Source organism: Plecotus auritus (genome assembly GCF_963455305.1).
Source record: "Plecotus auritus genome assembly, chromosome: 12".
Lineage (NCBI taxonomy): Eukaryota > Metazoa > Chordata > Mammalia > Chiroptera > Vespertilionidae > Plecotus > Plecotus auritus.
Genome location: NC_137778.1, coordinates 13,938,742 through 13,959,818, shown reverse-complemented (window position 1 = coordinate 13,959,818; position 21,077 = coordinate 13,938,742). Strand labels below are relative to the sequence as shown.

Below are 21,077 nucleotides of genomic sequence, written 5' to 3'. Positions count from 1 at the left end.
AATTACCCCAAACAGGAAGAGACCCATACTTTGCATCTCCAACAAGAAGATGTTTCTACTTGACTACCCTGGCCTGGCAACAGCTCAGCCCTTTCAATAACTCTGCCAGTGAAAACCACTGCACTTGGAACTCGCAGCTTTCTCCAATGTTTGTAAAAGCCCCTCCCAATGCCCCCCCCCTGCCCCCCATCTCTTTCCTCTTAAAAAAAAAAGGTTTCTCTCCTTTGTTCTCCAGTCCTTACCTATGGTTTTTCCATAGCTTCCATGTCTGGAATTGTAATTCTTTGCTATTCCTGAATAAGCCCATTTATGCAGGTAAAATTACTGACTACTTTATTTTTTTAGGTCAACAGTTTCTTAAAGTGAATTCTGGAATTAGACTTACCTACCCATCCCAGGTAGCATGGGAGAACTTCAGTTCTTCTAGCAGCCATCTGCTCTGTCCTTTGACACCCTCCCCCCCAACATTTATAAAATGGAGAAGCAGAGCAGAATGCAGATTAATCTCTAAGAAAGTAGATGGGAGAAGTAGTCAAGCTGCCCATGTCCAATTCTGGTCCCCCAAACTAGCAGCCCAGGAAAAAGGCCTGGAGTGTTACATTGAAAGATGTCCCTGTACAGAGAAACATCAGATCAGGGAAAAGAAGGTTCCTCTCTCAACACGTTCAAATGATCAGCTGGAGATGAACTCGAAGGCAATACAGACCAACTATGCTAATTTTTGATACAAGATATATATTTAGATACTGAAAAGGGCTGATCAGAATAGCATGTGTTTAATAGGGGAACATTTCTGGAAGCAAGCAGTGGGTACAATTTAGTGAAGAGAAGCACTCAGTTTTAAACAGTCTGAACTGTTGAAATGGGGAGAATTCATGATGAGCTGGAACTGTAATAAAATGAGGAGGCCCCTCAATATGACTGACACAGTGGCTCTCATGATCTGGAAGATGTAGGTTGTCATCAGTTCCAGTAGTCATGAATGGAATATAAAGATTACATGGTATAGCCCCAACTGGAATGTTCATAGGCTGAGCACAGTGGAGGACCCATGCTGGCAGCTGTGAAGGGGAGGGTGCTGGGGATTCCAGCAAGACAGGACTGCTGGTGTTAGACATCAATCATGGCTGTTCTCTCATCTGATTTATAACTTCGATAAGTTAGAAGTGCTTTCTGGTTTACCACCTTAAACGAAAATCGCTTCAAGTTTTCTTTAGAGCAAAAAGAAAATGGTTTTTTGATTTGTTTGCTTCTTGTCTTACCAGCTAGGATACACCCGAGAGCGGTGGGTACATAGGCTCAGTTGGTGTGACGTTTTCTTTTTAGTTTTCTGTTGCTTAATTGAAAATGATTTTAAACCCCACAGCTTCTTAGGAGGGGACTGGGAGAAGCAGTAACACAAACGTTCCAAAAACAGTGGATAATTCAGAGGCCACATTTTCTTATTTTGGAAAGCTATTTGTGATCTTTGTATAGTGGATTTTTCTTTCAAAACACATTTTTCTTAGTGACATTATAATCTAGTTGTCTTCTAAGAGCGCCCAGAAACTGGCAGTTGAAAATTATAGAAAGGGAAAATGAACAGAGAATGAAAATTAACTAGAGATGAACCCATAGATAATTCAGATTTAAGGTGAACATTTCTCTTTTAATCTATTTGCTGCCTGTTTTACATGGGGTAATCATATTTATATATGTGTAAGTGGTGTAGCTGGATATGTAAACTAGTTATTAAGTTAGACTGGCTAATCCTAATGTTAACCAAAGATGTCTGTCTATCTGTGTTGTATGATATGGAAACTGATGTGATTGTGGGCAGAGAGACCCAGATGACCTCTTGGGGATCTATTTTCATCTCCAAGATTCATTGAGTTATTTGCTTTCTATCTCCTAAAATAAAGTGAAATAAATACTGAGCCCAATGCCTGGAAGCTTCTCTAATACTTAACATAGAGAACTATTGATTGTATTTTAACTTGAAAATGGCTATAAAATAGTATGTAAAATACTAGCCCAGTTATGCAAAATTCAACAAATAGTAGGTTCTTATATGCCCGATGCTGTTTTAGGGACTGGGAGACAAGAACTAGATAGGGAGGGAGGGATTTGTCATTGCTCTGTGTCTCATTTAATTTTGTATCACAGAATTGATCGATGAGACTTGCTGATGTCCTCTGGAGATAGAAAACACTTGTTTTCCCTCATTATGTTTTGGAAGCTGGAGACTGACTTTGTGTAGGTATTTGGCCAATACTTGAGTGGGTATATGGAGAAGTCAGTGACAGGAGCCCTGCCCAGCTTCTCCTTCTGTGGATTAGGACAGTGCTTTGGAAGAGCTTATTTATCCCCTACGTTAGCTCAGGAACAAAGACTAAAAGTTGAACCACTTTCATTGAGCTTCCTGAGGTCCTAATGTAATCACAACCCCAAACCACCTGGAAAACTCCCTTTCTTGGGGAGCCTTTGCTGGAGAATCATTGTGGTGATTCTTCCCCTTCTTAATGTGTTGTCACTTGCTATTGTATTGGACCTTTAGAATGTTTATTTTGGGGAGAGAGACTTAGAAATACAGTTTCTGACCCTTGGCTGATTGAGTGTATGAGCCACATTGGATGGATTTCCAAACTGGATTTTGACCCTGAGGCCCTTTAGGAAATTTGGGTTTGCATGGTTGGCTGGCCATGTTGGCAGTGCCCATTCTGGCCCCTACTCTTTACTCCATCACATGGTCTAAAGTAAGTCTTTGTGTCTCTGGACCTTAGCTATTACCATACAGGTGGAGGGATTTTCAACGCATTTTCTAATTGTTTTACAAGGGTTAAGAGATCTGCGCTTACAACATTATTTTAACAGGAGAAAAGCCCCACTAAGTAGTCACTGTGAAGGTTTTTATTCCAGCAAGAAGAGAAATTAATGGTATAATAACCCCAATACCTGAAGGAGTGAAGTTTTTTTTAAAAACGAATTAATATTTGTAGCTATTCATTCTCAAGTCTTTGCTTCCATAGCCCCTCAAATGAGAATGCAAATTACTGACCAGCCTTTTGCTATTTCTTTCAGGGACACCTGTGTGGTTCTTTGTGAAAATTGCTCCAATTCGAAACGAACAGGATAAAGTGGTTTTATTTCTTTGCACTTTCAGTGACATAACAGCTTTCAAACAGCCAATTGAGGATGATTCATGTAAAGGTTTGTAATTCTGATTTGTATATTTGTGGCTTTTTTTTTTTTTTGCCTGCATTGGGAGCTGCATTACAGAGAATTGAGGTTGCCAAGGAAATCTCTGCACAAAGATCAAGATTTAAACTTTGATATTAAAGCATTTTATTGCTCTGGAATGTATTGAGGGAGGAGAAGGGGAGAAGAAAAGCTTTGTTTAGGAAAGCATCTGAATCAGTTTTATACCTGTTCAGATCAATCCTTTCCAATGAAGTTTAGAAGAAGGTCGTTGGGCATCTCTGGCAGCATCAGAATCCTCTTGGGTTTTCACATGACAGATGTCAGTCACCTAAATGAGGTAGTCCATGGCCACATTCATCTTTATATACACACACATCTTTAAATTTGACTGAGTTCTAGGATTTCAAGATTGTTAAAGTAGATTTTAGCCCATTTCTATCAGCTTGGTTGAGTAAGTCTGCAGCCAGTTCATTTATTTGAAACATGGCATTAATGAGCACGAGTAACATTTCCATGTGTGTCATTTAATCAGCTGTAACCACAGATGTTATCATGCACCTCAGCCATAGCACATGAATGTTTCGTTTGAATAGTATTGGAAAGGAGACAGCTCAGATTTCTAGAATAACTGCCTCCTGAAGAGGCCCATTCATCAGGATATACAAAAGATGGCACGTTGTTCCCAGAGCTTTGGGATTCGAGGGTGTCACGGCATTCTTTCCCACCCCTCTTCCAGCGCGTCTACGCATGATAACTGGGAGGCTAGGGGCGCATTCAGACTGCAGTGCTCCCTGGCTCTGTGCCTGTGGTTGACTTCCCAGCTCTGCCAGAGAACTCTGCGCCCGTGGTTTCCTGAGACACAGCAGAGAGATGAGAGTGGAACCCAGGGGAGGCAAACTGGGGCCTATTATTCTGGATGTGACCAAATTGTGATTGTTAAATGGGAATTATAGGAGGAACTAAAGAGCATTAATTATGTGGATGCTCTCAGGGGCTGTGTACTGTGAGGATATTTAAAATCCTAGCACATTTGGGCGCTCACACTTACAGAGCTCAGAGCACAGTGCTGTGTATACCAGTGCATTCATTTTTTTTCTATTTTTTTTTTTACTGATAGTGTAGTAGATCAGTTTCAGCCTGCCTTTTGGTTTAAGACTACAGCAGATGTGCGGTCTCCCACCAGTGTCTCGGCCTCCTGCAGGCTCCCTTTCTCCTGCAGATGTGGGATTCCCTGCTTTCTAGTTTCTGAATGGAAGATTTCTCAGTGCAAGAGCTATTACTTGGTGATAGGCTCACTCATGATTAAGTGTCATCTTGCTACCACCTAGAAAGGCCATTTGCTTTAACTGAATAAACTCACAAATAATATTTTAAAGGGAATCAGATATTGTGACACTTATTTTTGCAAGTTTTCTCTTAACAACTTAAACTGCGTGATTAGGTGGAGCCAGAATGTTTTCATCACCATTGGAACATTATTAGGTGACGTGTAGGTGCTATTTAGTGGGAAAGGCGTACTCAGTAGAGAACACGCCTCACGTGTCATCTGCTGTCTGCATTTGATTCTCATGAAACCTGAAAGAAGAGATGTCACATTTTGTGTGATAAATGAGACTCACTTATTTGAGTGATGTGCTGAGCCTCACTTAGGTTTATTTTTCAGAAATAAAATGTTCCGCTTCAATTAACCTTCTTCAATGATGTATTTCCTTCACACACACACACACACACACACACACACACACTTTCGTCCTCAGTGTAGGCATGCTGCTAGTGGATCATGACTAACATCTCCTCTAGGACATGCTTTAAAAGCCTGTCCATTTCTTTTTTTTTTATTTTTTATTTTATTGATTTTTTTACAGAGAGGAAGGGAGAGGGATAGAGAGTTAGAAACATCGATGAGAGAGAAACATCGATCAGCTGCCTCCTGCACACCTCCTACTGGGGATGTGCCCGCAACCAAGGTACATGCCCTTGACCGGAATCGAACCTGGGACCTTTCAGTCCGCAGGCCGACGCTCTAGCCACTGAGCCAAACCGGTTTCGGCAAGCCTGTCCATTTCAAAGGCCATGGCAGATACGCTTAGACCCTCCCACTTGTCGTGTCACTGTGCCCCTGGCCCACGTTGATTTGGTGGTCTGCTTAGGACAAGGTCAAGTTTTATACTAGTCTGTTTATGATGGAAGAACGTGATCATTCTCCAGGCCTTGTTCATAAGCCTATAAACTGCAGTTCTGGCCTCAAGGATCAAGCTGAGATGGAAAACGAGCTGCCCTGTGGCTGGGTTGCTCTCTGACTTGACATTTCTCCTTGGATGTGCTCTCACATTGTGAGATCCCACAGATCCAGCGGCGGCGTCTCGGTCCCACACTTCCATCAGCATTCAGGGTCTTAAGAGTGTTGCTGACTTAGGCTTGTTTAAAATACACTTTTGAGATTGAAAGGATAATCCAAACCCCCAGAAAAATCCCCCGATCCTTGCTCTTTGGCATAACGGCATGAGATCAGTCCCATCATCAGATCAGTCTTTTTAAAAGTCACTTGTGCTGATTGTCTCTAAAATGACTTTACTTTCTCTGATCATGCAGTGCCTAACTTTGGGCTTGGGAATGGGGCAAGTGCATCCTAACAGTGGATTCAAGAAACCAGTTGGTGCCTAATATTTTCCCACAAACAACCCACAAAGGGGTAAACTCATGGCAATAGTCTATTTAACACCTGACACCAACTAACTGGCCTTTCTCCCAGAGCTCTGAGCACAGATGGTGGGCCTGGGAAGGCTCTCTGAGCCCCCTCTTGCATTTAATGTATAAGCTCTCATGATTCTTTTGATGAATTATCCAGGCCCCTGACTTGCTCTTCTTCTCTTCTCTGTCCATCTTTTGGCTTATTCCCTTGCTCTCTGACAAAAAGTACCCACCGATGGTATGGAGCAGGAATGAAGGCCAAGCTAGGTTTGCTGCTTGGGAACAGCTCTGGGGCGTGTGTGTGTGTGTGTGTGTGTGTGTGTGTGTGTGTGTGTGTATGTGTGTGTGTGTGTGCAGGCTGAATGAGAAAATGGAAATTCTTGGCTGAAATAAGAATCTGTGATGCTCCAGGGGTTTTATTATTTCTTATCTCTTGCTTTTCTGTCATTGTGGGTAATTGGGAATAGACTACAGTGTATTCTTCTCTGTCCCATTCTCCCTGCTGAGCCAGGAGCCTTGGGCAAGTGTGCAGGGAAGAGCCAGAGTATAAGGCACAGGCTCTGCTCTCTGCATTGCTCACCAAAGAATGAGTCACCCCTCTTGTTTTTTTTCTCAGACCCCACCAAGTAATCTCACATTAAAAGGAGCAAATCCATTTTCAAAGATGCATGTATTGACTTCTAAATTTATAGTTAAACTTGATCCAAATACAGACAACAAAAGGAATGGAAAATTCCAGAGGAGATTTTTGAAGGCCAGAGATTTAGAATATTTGGAGATGAGAGCTCTGGCAAGCGGTTGTAACTGCCAACCTGTTTTAATGTGTCTTCATGTGGGAGATTTGTGAGGCATTCTTGGGAAAGAAACAGAGTAATGGATACAAGCCATGGGCCCCTTCTCCCCCTCTGGTGTTACCATTTTATCTTATTCCCTTAGGATGATGGAGAGGTGTTGATTCAGTGATTGATACTTGAAGACATCATTGTAGATTTTTGGTTATTTATACCTTGATAGGGAAAAGATGGGGGAGGAAGACTTGAGGACATTTAGGCAGTGTCCACATTGGCCATCCATCCTGGCCCCATGTGTCCATTGTTCCCTTCTGGATGTTGGGTTACGGCACCAGCTCCTCTCAGAGAATCTGTGACTCTACAGATTAGGACAGCCTTCCCACGGGGGTGAGGATACCTTACAGGGGTCCTCTGCAGCTCCTATTCAAAGTGACAGGACACGAGTTCCCAGGGAGGGGCCTATAGATGTCTTTCCTGGTATCCCTGGACCTACTCTAAGAGGAGCTGGAGTTCCATTTCTTCTGGTCTGGGGAGGATTCGGGGCCATTCTTCTGCTTAGCTGCATTGTCCTCTGGATTCGGAGTCTGTGTTGGGAAGGTGCTCCAGGGTAGCACTTGGCCGATGAGGTTTCTGCAGCCAGGCACTGAATACTGCCAAACTTTAAAGGACAAAAAACAAAATCGCCTTGTCCTGATTTTAGCTGTCATGTAAAAATAGTTGCATGCTCTGTTTATTTACTAGGGACCCTCAACTCCAAGCTTGGCCTTGAGAACCCCGACAGGCTTTCAGGGGTTTTGTGAGGCAGTTGCCTTGGTCAGCCTCGATGCAAATGGGTTGTTGGATTTCGGAAGGGACAGTTGTCTTTGGGGACCATAAAAAGATCACTCATATGTCTTAAATTCTCAGTAAAGATCACTCATACATCCTAGATTCTGGGTATCAAGTGGGCTGGATTAGAAAAAGACCATTATTTTCCTTTTCCTGGATAGACTGACTAGTCCAGATGGCCAAGGAGGCCTCGAGACAACCTCAGCTATAGCCTGTTGATCAGAGCCCATTTGTTTTACCAGGCAAATGCACCCTGACTGTGGGGAGGCAGAGTATTTTAATTTTCACTTTACAGATGAGATAACTAAGCCCAGGTAACTTGTTGGGGATTACAAAGCTGGAGGCAGAGATGGGATTTGTATCCAGATTCTTTCTGGGACTCTGGATCCTGAGTTTAGTCCGAGTCTCTCCGAGTTTCTTGTTTTAAGGGTACTTGTCACCAACTGTCCTTCCCCAATCCCAGAGCAGACTAACGTCTGCCAGTGCTTTTCCCCCACTTACCCACAGATTAGATTCATTTTTTATTCTCCTGGCTTTGGAGAATGTAATGCATGGAATGGCTATTTGACAGCTTGTCCATTTGAAACCCGGGGTGAGCTGGGTCTCTGCTAGATCAGATGCGGGGGTTGAGATCAGTCACAAGGTCAGAGAAGCATCGTGATTGCCTCTAGTGTCTGGCCGGAAAGCCTTGGGCCAGATTGGAGAGATCTGGGTTCTAGACTCTTTCTAGCTGTCTAGGCACCCTGTGCCTCAGTTTCCCTTTTGTAAACAGGTGCTAAAACCTGCCCTACCTACGTCACAAAGTTATAATGAGGATACAGTGAGAGTGCAGGGGAAAGCTGCACAGATTTGAACATCTCTTCGTGCTTTTCTGAGCAGCAAGGCTTCATTGTGACGACAGGGAGGGACTCAGGAAGACCTGGGGTGTCTGCTTCTGACAGTGTAACTTGTGGAGTGAATGTCCGTGTACCTTCAGGACTTGGCTGAACTTGTCTCTTTTCTCTTCCGCATGCTCCAGGCTGGGGGAAGTTTGCTCGGCTGACCAGAGCGCTGACAAGCAGCAGGGGTGTCCTGCAGCAGCTGGCTCCCAGTGTGCAGAAAGGCGAGAACGTGCACAAGCACTCCCGCCTGGCTGAGGTAAGGGCGAGGGTCAGCTCATCTTACACTTCACCTCTGTGGGGCCCAGGGGCTGAGTAAATGGTGCACAGCAAGTGTGCTGGCTTCGAGGGACCTTCAGGATCCCCATACCCTTGACCTGGCTGGGCTGCATACCATGATGTATGACTTTGGGTAAGGGACCAAACTCCTCTCTTAAAAGGGACTGCCGACAGCTCTATTCCAAGTTGCTTGAGCTTACACATATCAGTTCACTTTTTTGAAGGAGTAGGGAAGGAGCTAGAAGTGCTATATGTACGAATGGGGGTTGTACCTGTAGACCATAAATATATATATATTTATTTGAACAATATATATGATCAAAGGAAAAGAAGATACAGGAAGCAAAAAGAAAATAAAACCACGTATGGTCCCACTAGGCAGGGTAGTATTCTTCCTTTTGCTGGGACAAGTCCTTGAGTGATATTCACACTTTTTGGTATCCTGTAATTTAAATACTTAAAATATATAAACTTTACTATAATGAATACATCTTATGTTAGATGATGAGGGGATAAGAGAGGGAAGAAAATAGAAGTATTTGCTTAGCTTATACACTGAGTGGCCAGATTATTATGATATCTGAACGCATAATAATCTGGCCACTCAGTGTGTGTGTGTGTGTGTGTGTGTGTGTGTGTGTGTGTGTGTGTGTGTGTGTATTAGAGGCCCGGTGCATGAATTCATGCATGAGTGGGTCCGGCCAGCCTGGCCAGGGGGAGGGGACATGGGCAGTTGGCCGGCCTGCCTGCTGGTTGAACTCCTGGTCGAGGGGACAATTTGTATATTAGTCTTATATCATATAGGATATACACTGAGTGGCCAGATTATTATGCATTCAGAGATCATAATAATCTGGCCACTCAGTGTATACACAGGTATATGTTTTATATAAACATTCATAACAAAATAAAAAATATAACTCAACCTGCTCTGTAGTTTTCTCCACTTAATACCCTCTAATGTACTATACAGTTTACTTATTTATTGTGTTTATTGTCCACTAATATGTCCTAAGCACTTAAAACAGTGCCTAACACATAGTACATTCTCATCAGTAGTAAGTGTTTTTTAAATGATCAAATGGATGAAAAAAAGGAAAGGATGTTAGTGTTTTTGTCTACCTGTTTAGCATAAGAAATTGCTCATTACTTGGCAATGTGAGGCAAACATCTGGGTCACATCCCAGGAGCTAGTAAATTTTAGTTAACTTGGCTAGAGGCTTGCCAATTTTATGGATCTTTCCAAAGAACCAGCTTTTGATTTTGTTGATTTTCTCTAATAGTTTCCTGTTTTGAATTTTATTGATTTCTGCTCTAATTTTTATTATTTCTTTTCTTCTGCCTACTTTGGATTTAATTGGCTATTTTTTTCTAATTTCCTAAGGTGGGAACTTAGATGATCGATTTTTGATCTTTCTTCTTTTTTAATATATGCATTCAGTGCTATAGATTTCCTTCTAACCGCTGCTTTCACTGCAGGCCACAAATTTTGATAAGCTGTGTTTTCATTTTCATTCGCTTCAAAATATTGTTAAATGTGTCTTGAGATTTCTTTGATCCCATGTGTTATTTAGAAGTGTGTTGTCCAAATATTTTAGGATTTTACAGCTATCTTTCTGTTATTGACTTCTAGTTTAATTTCATTGTGGTCTGAGAGCAGACATTGTGTAATTTTTACTCTTTTAAATTTGTGAAGGTGTGTTTGATGGCCCAGAATGTGGTCTAGCATGGTGAATGTTGCAGGTGAGATGAGAAGAAAGTGTATTCTGCTGCTGTTGTTAGGTATATCCAGGTGATTGATGGTGTTATATAGATCCTTACTGATTTTCTGCCTGCTGGTTCTGTCCATTTCTGATAGAGGGGTGTTCAGATCTCCAACTCTAATAGTGGGTTCATTTATTTCTCTGTATGGTTCTATCAGTTTTTGCCACAGGATTTTGATGCTCTTGTTTGGTGCATTATCATTAAGGATTGTTATATCTTCTTAAAAATCGACCTCTTTTTCATTATGTAATGCCCTTCACAATCCCTGATAACTGTTCTTGCTTTGAAGTCTGGTCTGTCAGAAATTAATATGGCTACTTTAGCTTTCTTTCTTTCTTTCTTTTTTGTTAATCTATACCCAAGGATTTTTTTTTTTAGAGAGAAGTGGAAGGGATGGAGGGGGTGGGGGGGGGGGGGAGAGAGAGAGAGAGAGAGAGAGAGAGAGAGAGAGAGAGAGAGAAAGAAAGACATCAATATGAGAGAGACACATTGATTGGTTGCTTCCTGCACTGAGAGGTGGTCAATGCACCTCATAGCAACTGGTCCATCAGTCGTTCTGGTCATTATGCCATTATGGTCACTGGCCTTTTATTATATAGGATAGGATATAATTGTCTCATTTTTTGATCCACTTTTACAATCTCTGGTGTGACTGGCACATTTAGACTATTGATGTTTAAAGTGATTATTGATATAATTGGATTAATATTTACCATATTAGCTCTTTTCTATTTGTGCCCTTGTTATTTGTTCCTATTTTATCGTTCACTCTTTTTTTGCCTTTTGTAGTTTTAATTAAGCATTTTATATTATCCTGTTTTCACTCCTTCCTTAGCACATCGATTATACTTCTTTTCTTGCCTTTTTTTTTTTTTAGTGGTTGTCCTAGAGTTTGCAATATACATTTACAACTAATCCAGGTCTACTTTCAAATAACACGGTGCTGCAAATACCTTATAACAAAATATTCCTAATTCCTCTCTCCTGTCTCTTGTTTGTTTGTTTTTGGTGTGTGTGTGTTTGTTTTGGTCATTTATCTGGCTAGGTGTCCTCTGAGCTTCCCAGCTCTGTGGTTTTGTATCTGGCATGAATTTAGAGAAATTCTCAATCATTATTGCTTCAAATGTTTTTTTCTGTTTCTCGCTCCTCCCTCTGGTATTCTCATTACCTATATCTGAACACCTTTTGTAGTTGTCCCACAGTGCTTGCACATTCTGTTCTATTTTGGGGAGTCCTTTTTCTCTTTGCGTTTCAGCTTTGGAGGTTTCTATTTGACATAGCCTCAAACTCAGAGATATTTTTCCTTAGCTGTGTTCAGTCTCCTAATGAGCTCCTTCAAGTCATTCTTCATTTTGGTTACAGTGTTTTTGGTTCTTTCTTTGAATTTCCATTTCTCTGCTTACATTATCTACCTGGTTTTATGTGTTACTTTTTCCACGAGAGCCCTTAGCCTATTAGTCATAATTGTTTTAAATTACTGGTCAGATAATTCCAACATCCCTGAATGTCTGAGTCTGGTTCTGTTGCTAGCTCTGTCTGTTCACATTGTGGTTTTTTTTGCCTGTGAGTATGCTTTGCAACTCTTTGTTGAAAGCTGGACAGGATGTACTGGGTAAAAGGAATGGGCAAAGAGGCCCTCAGTGAGGTGGTGGTAAGGCGTGGGGGAGAAGAAACATCTGTAGTCCTGTGATTAGCTACTGCAGTGATCCTGCGCCCCTGGGATGTGCATTTCACATATCTATGAAAGAATAGGGAAGGAGGCAGTCTAGGGTCAGGGAAGCATCAGACCACAGTGCAGATCTGAGAGAGGCCGTGCCATCCCCACAGGGCCCTCTGCAGCAGAGATGCCAGCGAGAGGAGTCCTGTACCGGGACTCAGCCACCTCCTCGCCCAGCTATTGGTAGGTGCTTCCCTGGAATGCTCAGGTTTCTGTCCTTAGGAAGCTAACAGGAGTCCGTCAGCTAACTGCACACCTGCAGCTGGGCAGAGGACCCTTTCTGGAAGCGGAATCCGAGAGGGCACAGCTCCAAGAGCCACCACCTCGTCACTGTCACTCCTTCTGCCTCAGTAGGGAGGAAGTTGTGGCCGGTGTATGATCCACTCTGTGTGTGGCCTTCATGCAGGAGTGACCCTGCTGGGGTTTGGTCTGGCTGGGACGACTCTAGTGCCAGTCGCTTTCTCCATGGAGCAGCTGTGGGCAAGACGTGGAGGCAAGCCCCCTTTTCTGTCACACCCTCTCACTTCTTCCGTGTGAAGGAGCCAGGTCAAGATATAACCTGACGTATGCACTTGTGGCTAGAGGGCAGGCACATCCATTCCACCATGCCAGGAGCGTAAGTGCTGCCTGGCTCACAGCTCCTGATGCTCACCCACTCATTACAAGAGCTGGTAGCTGCCCCGTGCACTTCTGTTTCTCAGGTAGATGACAGGAGTAATGGACCGAGACAGCGGGACAGGTTACAACTCATTTTGGCAACTTGCTTAGCTGTGTGATTTGGGGCAAGTCATTTCACATCTAAGAGCTTCTGTTTCCTCCTCTTCCTTCTCTTCAGTGGACGGTAGTGTAAGTTCAAATGTGAATGTGTACCCGTTAGATTAATGAGGCATAAGGAAGATTCTGAGTACAAACACGTTGGCATGTAGTAAATGCACAATAATATTAGATTTTGACTCCTGGTTCTTTATATCTCTTTAGAAAAATTTCCTCAAGTTTCAGAAATAAAACAATTATCAGATTTTAAAGCACAGAGGTATATAAAGTAGAAAGTGAAAGCTTACTATTTCTTAGAAGTAACTATTTTTTTTAAAAAAAAATCAGAGCATGTGTTTTATTACAAATATTTGTAGATAGGATTTCTATCGATTTTCTGAAACGAAAATGTGAGTCATACTATACATATTATTTTCTAATTTGCTTTTCTCCCCACTTACTGTTATATTTGGGATATTTCCCTAAGAGCACATATCCCTTTTATTCTTCTTTTTAAAAATATGTTTTTATTGATTTCAGAGAGAGGAAGGGAGAGGGAGAGAGATGGAAACATCAATGATGAGAGAGAATCATTTGATCGGCTGCTTCCTGCACGCCTCCTACTGGGAACTGGGCCTGCAATCTGGGCATGTGCCCTCATGAGGAATTGAACTGGGACCTCTTGGTTCATGGGTCCGTGCTCAACCACTGAGCCACACTGCCCCTTTATTCTTTTTAATGGTTGCTTTGTATTCTGTTGCATGACTATATCCAAACCTGTTTAGCTCTCCCCCTGTGGATGCATATTCAGGTTGTTACTAATCTTCGGTACTTACAGAGAATGCTTCAGTGAATCTCCTTGTATGTATAGTTTTGGTTTTAATTTAAAAATATTTCAAGCTTTCAGAAATATTGCTTAGGTATTTATCTGTAAAACATAGAGTGTGATTGTGTTTTTAATGTATTTACACAAATTATATCACACAGATATTTTACAACTTGCATTTTACAGCTAACATTTATTTTTGAAAGCGTTTTATTTTGTAATAATTATAGACTCACAGAAAGTTGCAAAACTAGTACAGAGTGTCCTGTACCCTTCACCTAGCTTCCCTCAATGGTAACATCTTACATAACTATAGTACTACTAGTGGCTCTGCGCACGAATCCGTGTGCCAGTAGCTCTCTGCCGCACTGTAGCTCACTGCCCCGCCCTCCTGTAGTTCTCTGCAGCTTGTAGCTCGCTGCCCCGCCCTCCTGCTGATTGGTCGTACTGTCACGGCATAATGACGATTTGCATATTACCTCTTTATTATATAGGATATCAAAACCAGGAAACTGACATGTGTAGGATATTGCTAAGTAAACTAAAGACCATATTCAGATTTCATCAGTTTTTATATGCACTCATTTGTGTTGATGTGTGTGTAGTTCTATGCAATTTTATTTCATGTATAGCTTTGGATAGCCACAACTACCACCAAAATCCAGACCTGTTCCATCACCACCCAGGAACTCTGTTATATACTAGTAACCCCTTTATAGTCACATCCACATCCTTTCCCTATCCCCTGGAAACCATTCATTTGTTCTTGATCTCTGTAATTTTGGTATTTTGAGAATGTTGTATAAATAGAATGACACAGAATGAACCTCTTGTGATTAGCTTTCGCCAGTGTAATGTCCTTAAGACCCACCCAGGTGCATGTAGCAATGATTTGTTCCTTTTTCTATTGTGTGGATATACCACAGTTTGTTTAACCATTCACCCATTAGGTGACAGTTGGGTGTTTCCAGGCTTTAGCTGTATGAATAAAACTGCTTAAAAATACAGACATACAATATGGACATACTTTAAATCCTCTTTCTTGGTGTTCACTCTCTTCTTGTGGTGAGTTCATCTGTAACTGGGGTTTTTGGTGAGAGCGCTTTGGTTCTCCTGTGGCTGAGGCATGTGGATGCCGTGGTTGAGTTTGCCCAGGTCACATCCTATAAGGTTTCCCCTGGTCCTGTAATGGTTTCAATCCAACCATGTGAACAGTATGTTTTGGGCTTCACACTCATATATGGCACAGACTTGGGGTTCTGATTTCTTGCAAGACAATCCCTTTTCTGCCCAAAGTTTCAGACTGATGGCTAGTTGTTTTTTTCATGTCTCTGAGATATGAGGTGGAACTTGTCCATTCAATATTTCTTTATCAGGGCAGCCCTTTGTCACCCTAGCAAGAACATGGGGTTCCCCTCCCACCTCCTACAGCACATACCTTCTTCCGATAATCCCTTCTGAAACACTCCTGAGCTCTTTGGTTTTAGCTCTTACTGATTTCCTATAATGTTCCTGGAGCCTGAGGTTTTGAACTTTAATTTTTCTTAAACTTTCTTTTTAAACATTTGTTTTAAGTTTTAAACAGCATCTCAGTGTGTTTGGTATAAATGGACAGCTTACCATATTTGCTTAGGACTCTTGGATGACTGTTAGCTCTCTAAATGCTTGTGCTAGTGTGAAAATGAGAGATTACTGGAAGTGAGAGTAAAACAGGAGGCAGAATTAGAACTGGGTAGAAACTGCCAGAGTTCGCACAGTGAGGTTCTACGAACGGACACCGCCTGTCTAATCCTAGGTGCCGCTTCCTTCTCTCACCATTGCCAATATTCAGGGCTGTCGATGGTTTTACTCAGTCTTGCGTTGGAACATTTTAATTAACTTGTAAAGAACATCTATTTTTTATGAACTGCACAAGGACTTGATGGGATAATTGCAGAGGAGGCCTCCCTGCCTCCCTGCCTCCCTGACCTGCACGAGGTGCTGCCACAGCCGTCCGCAGTGGGACGTGCGTGAGGAGCACGAGGTGGCGCTGAGCCTGCCACCTCCACAGGCACTGGACACATGCAGGGTCTGAAGTTTGCTTGGTGCACAGCCAGGCCTGCTCCCTGAATTCCCAGGAGATGAGGAGGTGCACTGTCCTTAGCTGAGGGAGAGCGGAAGCTGGGTCCCTATGTCCAGGCTATCTGTGTCAGGGTCTCTGGCTTCTTGGTTCCACAGGCAGGGATGTATGTGAACCAAGTTGTTACCCTTTGCCCTAGAAATAGGCTCTCCATGCCTTGAAGTTGATGTTTCCTGCTCTACAAATTTTGCTTTTTGGGTGTTGACTTCACTGGACTTTTCAGACTTAGGAAAAGGTGACAGTCTACCCTCCTGGCATTCTCTTGCTTTGGAAAGTAACTTGACAACAGGAGCTTCTGCCCCATGTACTTGGGTTTCGAGTTGATGTTGCCTCTTATAAAGAGACTTTTGAAATACTCAGGACTGTGTCAATGAGGATTAGGCTGTGCTAGTAGTAGTAGGTCATTACTGGAGGGTTCTGGATGACCACTTGATGGTACGGTGAAGGTGGACGTGTGGAGAGGGCTGGACTAATGGCCTTCCTGTCGCCTTCCAGCCCTGAAGCCCAGCCTGTGCCTGGCCGCTTCACCTGCACTTGGGGCCATGGTGTTCCTTCTGACCATCCCTCTCTCATCTGAGGGCTGGGGTCTTGTAGGGGGAGGGTCTTGGTTTGTGGGGTCTTGGCTTTATTTCTAGGAGGGCCATTGTGTGTAGGTGTCTCTTGTATTTTAATAAACTTTGTTTACCCCAGCCAGGCAGGAGAGAACTCAAATGTTCAATGATGCCAGGGATCAACTCTACACTTGACTTTGATAAACACATGATAAATGATCAGCTAAAATGAGGTCTGAGGATTTTCTGCAGCGTTTTGTGTGTATTTGTTTCCTTAGAGACATGATGATGTAGTGGGAAGAGAAGGAGATTTGGAGTCAGACTGACCCGAATCCTCCTCCAAATCGGCACTATATTCCAGCTGTGTGGCTTTGTAAAAGTTACTTAGCCTCACTCATCTTTCTCCATCCTCGTGAAAGAGCATTCCTACCTACCCTGAAGGACTGCTGGGAGGGTTTGTGGGGCTTTAAAAGACAAGCCTCCTCTCATTACTCCCTGCTGAAAAATCCTTAACGTCATCTTGTTGTTTCTTCGGGTCCATTTAAAATTTGCCTCGTGACTTACCAGATCCAGCTCTCCTCCCCAGCCTCCCCCCTAGCTTTCTGCTCACTCTCAGTGTCAGCCAGGTGGCACTCGGCTCGTCCACCCCCCTCTGGCCCCCGAGCCTTGCAACATCCCCTTCCTCTGCCTGCAAGCTTTCGCTCCTTCTCTTGGCTGGGCAGGTTCCTACCCATTCTCCAAGTCTCAACGTAGACATCACAGGTCCCCTGCAAGGCCTTCCAGCAACCCCGGCCCCACCTAGGCCAGTTGGGCCTCCCTGCCAGAAGCCCTCTTTTCATGTACAAATCCCTCGTTGAGCACTCATGCCTCTGGAGATGCTGTTATTGTTTGCCTCTTCCAATGGATGAAGGAGGTCCATGAAGGCAGGAGCAGTGTCCCTCGTGCCTCTTCTACAGCCATACCATTGAACACGCTGCCAGCACTTAGTAAGTGCTTGATAAATGTTTACCAAATGTCTGAAGGAAGAAGGAAGCAAGCACCTAGTTCAGTGCCTCACACCTAGTAGGTCCTCAATCAATATTGATTTCCTTTCACGTTAACCCCTTCCTCCCCCCAATGAAAGTTGTTTGCCTTGGTCATGGATAATGGACAACTCTTTGTAGCTGATTTGATGATGATGGCAATGTTTCCATGACAACCTCATCACTAATTCTCAATACTCGAATTTCAAAAATATAGCTGAAGATTTCAAAATAAAAAGGGGAAAGAATAAAACTGACGTATTTCCCAGTAGAATAGGAAGAAACCAAGACTGTCGCCCAATTGCATTTCAATATGGGCTTTTATTTGTAAAGGCCTCGTGTGTTGGTACTGGACTGTGACATAAAGTATACGGGTTAATACTTTGTTTCCCGCTGCCTTTATCTCTGCCATTAAAGAACAAGTGCATCATGGAAAAAGTGCTAAAAATAGAGCCTGCCTGGTTTATGGAGAAGGATGTGTATGACAGGAATTAAGCAATTGTTTAGCTCGGGACGTCTGCAACCCCAAATCAGGCTTTCCTTTGTGACTAGAATGTCATTCTCAGCCTCTTTAACGTCGAACTCTCTCCTTTTCTTGAATATGCTTTTCCTGGTGGGGACTGAGTTTGTCCTCACTTTGTAGTCATAAAAACCCACATTGTTTCTAAACAGGGGAGGTTTTTGAAGCTGTACTTGGGAAAAGGGAAAGAGATGTACATATAGGTGCAGAGGGAGGGGTTGTGCCTGGAGTAAGGCATTTAAGGGGTAAGGTTTCTCTTGACCACAGAGAGCGAGTGTCTGAGGTAGTTGTGGATGAAGGTGATGGAGGTGTTTGTGGCACGTATCTGTGTCCTGAAATGATCAGCAGAGCCAGTTTGGTGGGTGAAGTGGTGAGCACCCAGAGACCACTCTCAAAGAGGAAATTCTCTTTGTGTGACTCTGGGTTCTTCTGCTGCCATTATCCAGAGCGAGCGATAACGGCTGAAAATCCACATGAGACCATGATCTGGAGGCTGCTGGCTCCTCTGACCCTTGTTAGGGCCCGACCTGGCCGTGGTGGATTGGCCAGGTCTTCAGCCCAGGGAGACATCAGAGTTTGCAACTTTGCCCTGTGCTGCTCCCACTTCAAGCCAACATCCTCTGCTTCCTAGAGTCCTGCAGCATCCCTGTAGCAGGCCTCCCTGTGCTTCCAGACTTGCCTCTTCTGGTCCTTCTTCCACACTGACGCCTTCACACAGAGCAATGATTATGAACCTCCCTTACTTCAAATTCTTGCCTTTGCTTAAAGGGCATATGAAGACTGCCTGCCCCTTTCCTTACATTGAGCTTCATTTCTCAACTTTGGCCTCTCTTGACACCCCTAAAACACAACAACAAAAAGCACACAACACCAGGCTTCTCCCACACGGAGCTTCTCCCACACTGAGCTCTTGCACCACCTCCCCAACATGCCCAAGCCCTGTACACTGTCTGCCTGAGTTTTGCCTTTCTGTGGGCCATCCTTCAAGAGAGATCTTGACAAGCATTTTTACATCGAAGCCTTTCCTGACTACCTGAGTCAATTAACTGTCTCTTTTTCTCTGCTCTCAAAGTATTTTTATCCAGGCGTCTCTTAGCACTTGTTGCATTGTATTTTAGTAGTTTGTTTGCACATCTCTCTTCTGTTCTAAACTCTGAGATTTTTGGATCCTTGTGGGTAACTTTTGGTGTTTAAGAGTTCATGGTTGTTGTTATTAAAGCACTTGAGAGTCAATAGAATTGATGGGTCCCTGAAGCTAATTTGTCTTTTTTTTTTCTCTCAAAGAAATGAACTTTATCAGTCTTTCTTTCTTCTCAGGACATTTCAGTTCTGTCATTTTTGGTACCTGATCCTTGAGCAAGCCAAAGCTGTTAAAAAAATGATGTATTCCATGAGCTATTGCTGGAGCCTTCCTGATTCTCATCAAAAACCTTCTGAACCAATGTTTTTCTTTACTTGCCCCAAATACTCGTGTTTGGATACTGCTTAACCATTTATAAGAAAAATGTATGGATTTATACATATACGTGCACATATCTATACCTGTTTTCTTATTTGACCTTCCCAGTACCTATCTGGTATAAATAGTATTGTCTTCATTTTTCAGGTGAGGAAATTGAGGCATGGAGACCTTGCCTTGCTCCAGATTGGTTAGTTATGAAGCCAGGTTTGGCCTGCAAGAGCTGTATCTTGATTGACTTACTGTGTTTGCAACCCCCTCTCAAATGCTTCCCCCAGCCATCCCTTTGTTTTCCGACATGTCCTCCCTTCTCCCACCTCCCTGTCTTACATCTACATGTGCACACATGTGTGTGGTTCACACTTTTTAATCCACAGTTTGTTGTCTGGTGTGTGGGTAGTTGGTTCATCCATTCCAAATCTGCTTTTGAAAGAAACGCCTACATTTGTGTAAGTCTGTTCAGGATAGTCTATGGTGCAGTGTAACATCGTGGTTCAGACTTGTGCTGTTCAGTACGGTGCGCTCTGGCTGCATGTGACTGTTGAGCAATTGAGATGTGGCTGCTCTGAATTGAGGAGTAAGTTATGGTGTACACATAGGATTTCCACGTTAGCACGCAAAGAGGAATGTAGACTATCTCACTGATTTATATATTGATTACATGTTGAAGTGATAATATTTTGGATGTGTTGGGTTACATTATTGGGTTAAGATATTGATAAAATTAATTTCATCTGTATACTCTTACTTTTTTATGTGGCTTCTAGAAAATTTGAAATTACATATGTGACTCACGTTTGTGGCTTGCATGATATCTCCATTGGTTAGTGCTTGTTTGGATTACAGGCTTTCGAATCAAATTTGGGTTTATCTCAGCGTCACCACTTAATTAGCTTTGTGGTTTTGGGCAATTTAGTCTCCCTAGAGTCATTTTTCTTATCTGTAAAATAAACACCAGTATCTACTTCACATGGTTTTTATGAGGATTCAATTGTATTTTGCATATAAATTGCTCAGCCCAGAACCTGGCATGGGAGCATAGGGAGTTAAAAGCACGGGCACTGGCATTAAACTGGACAAAGTTTCCAACACTGACTCTACCACTTAAAACTTTTGTGGCCTTGGACAAGTTACATTCCTTCCCCAAGCCTCAGTTTCTTCATTGTAAAACATGGATGATAATAGTATGTGCCTCATAGAATTGTGAGGATTAAATGTATGTTAAAGGGTTAACTACCTCAGGGTAGGGCATACATTAAGCACTAACTAAATGATAACCCTGTCATAATAGCTGGGGAAGGGCATCTGCTAGAAACATTCATGACGTTAAGACATATACTAGTATGTGGACTCTGGTTTTTAGTTTTTATTTCTTCATGACAGTGCATATCATTGGAATATGGCTTTAAGATATAACATTCTTGTTTCTCATGGTTATTATAGTATTCTAAGAATATCCTTAATATTGCATTTTTTTTGTCAAGAAGAATATTAGCCCTAATTGGTTTGTCTCAGTGAATAGAGCATCGGCCTGCGGACTGAAGGGCCCCAGGTTCGATTCCAGTCAAGGGCATGTACCTTGGTTGTGGGCACATCCCCAGTAGGTTGTATACAGGAGGCAGCTGATCAATGTTTCTCTCTCATCGATGTTTCTAACTCTCTATCCCTCTCCCTTCCTCTCTGTAAAAAATAAATAAAA

At 42.8% G+C, this 21,077-nt stretch overlaps 1 protein-coding gene across 2 annotated transcripts in view; it reads left to right on the top strand.

The window, feature by feature from the left end:
• Window positions 1-21,077, top strand: part of KCNH1 (potassium voltage-gated channel subfamily H member 1) — a 260,944-nt gene that overhangs the window by 30,548 nt on the left and 209,319 nt on the right. For both annotated transcript variants that reach the window (XM_080649229.1, XM_080649228.1), the window contains exons 4-5: window positions 3,061-3,189; window positions 8,509-8,627. In XM_080649229.1, coding sequence (XP_080505355.1) covers window positions 3,061-3,189; window positions 8,509-8,627 — 248 coding nt within the window. The remainder of the gene's footprint in view (window positions 1-3,060; window positions 3,190-8,508; window positions 8,628-21,077) is intronic.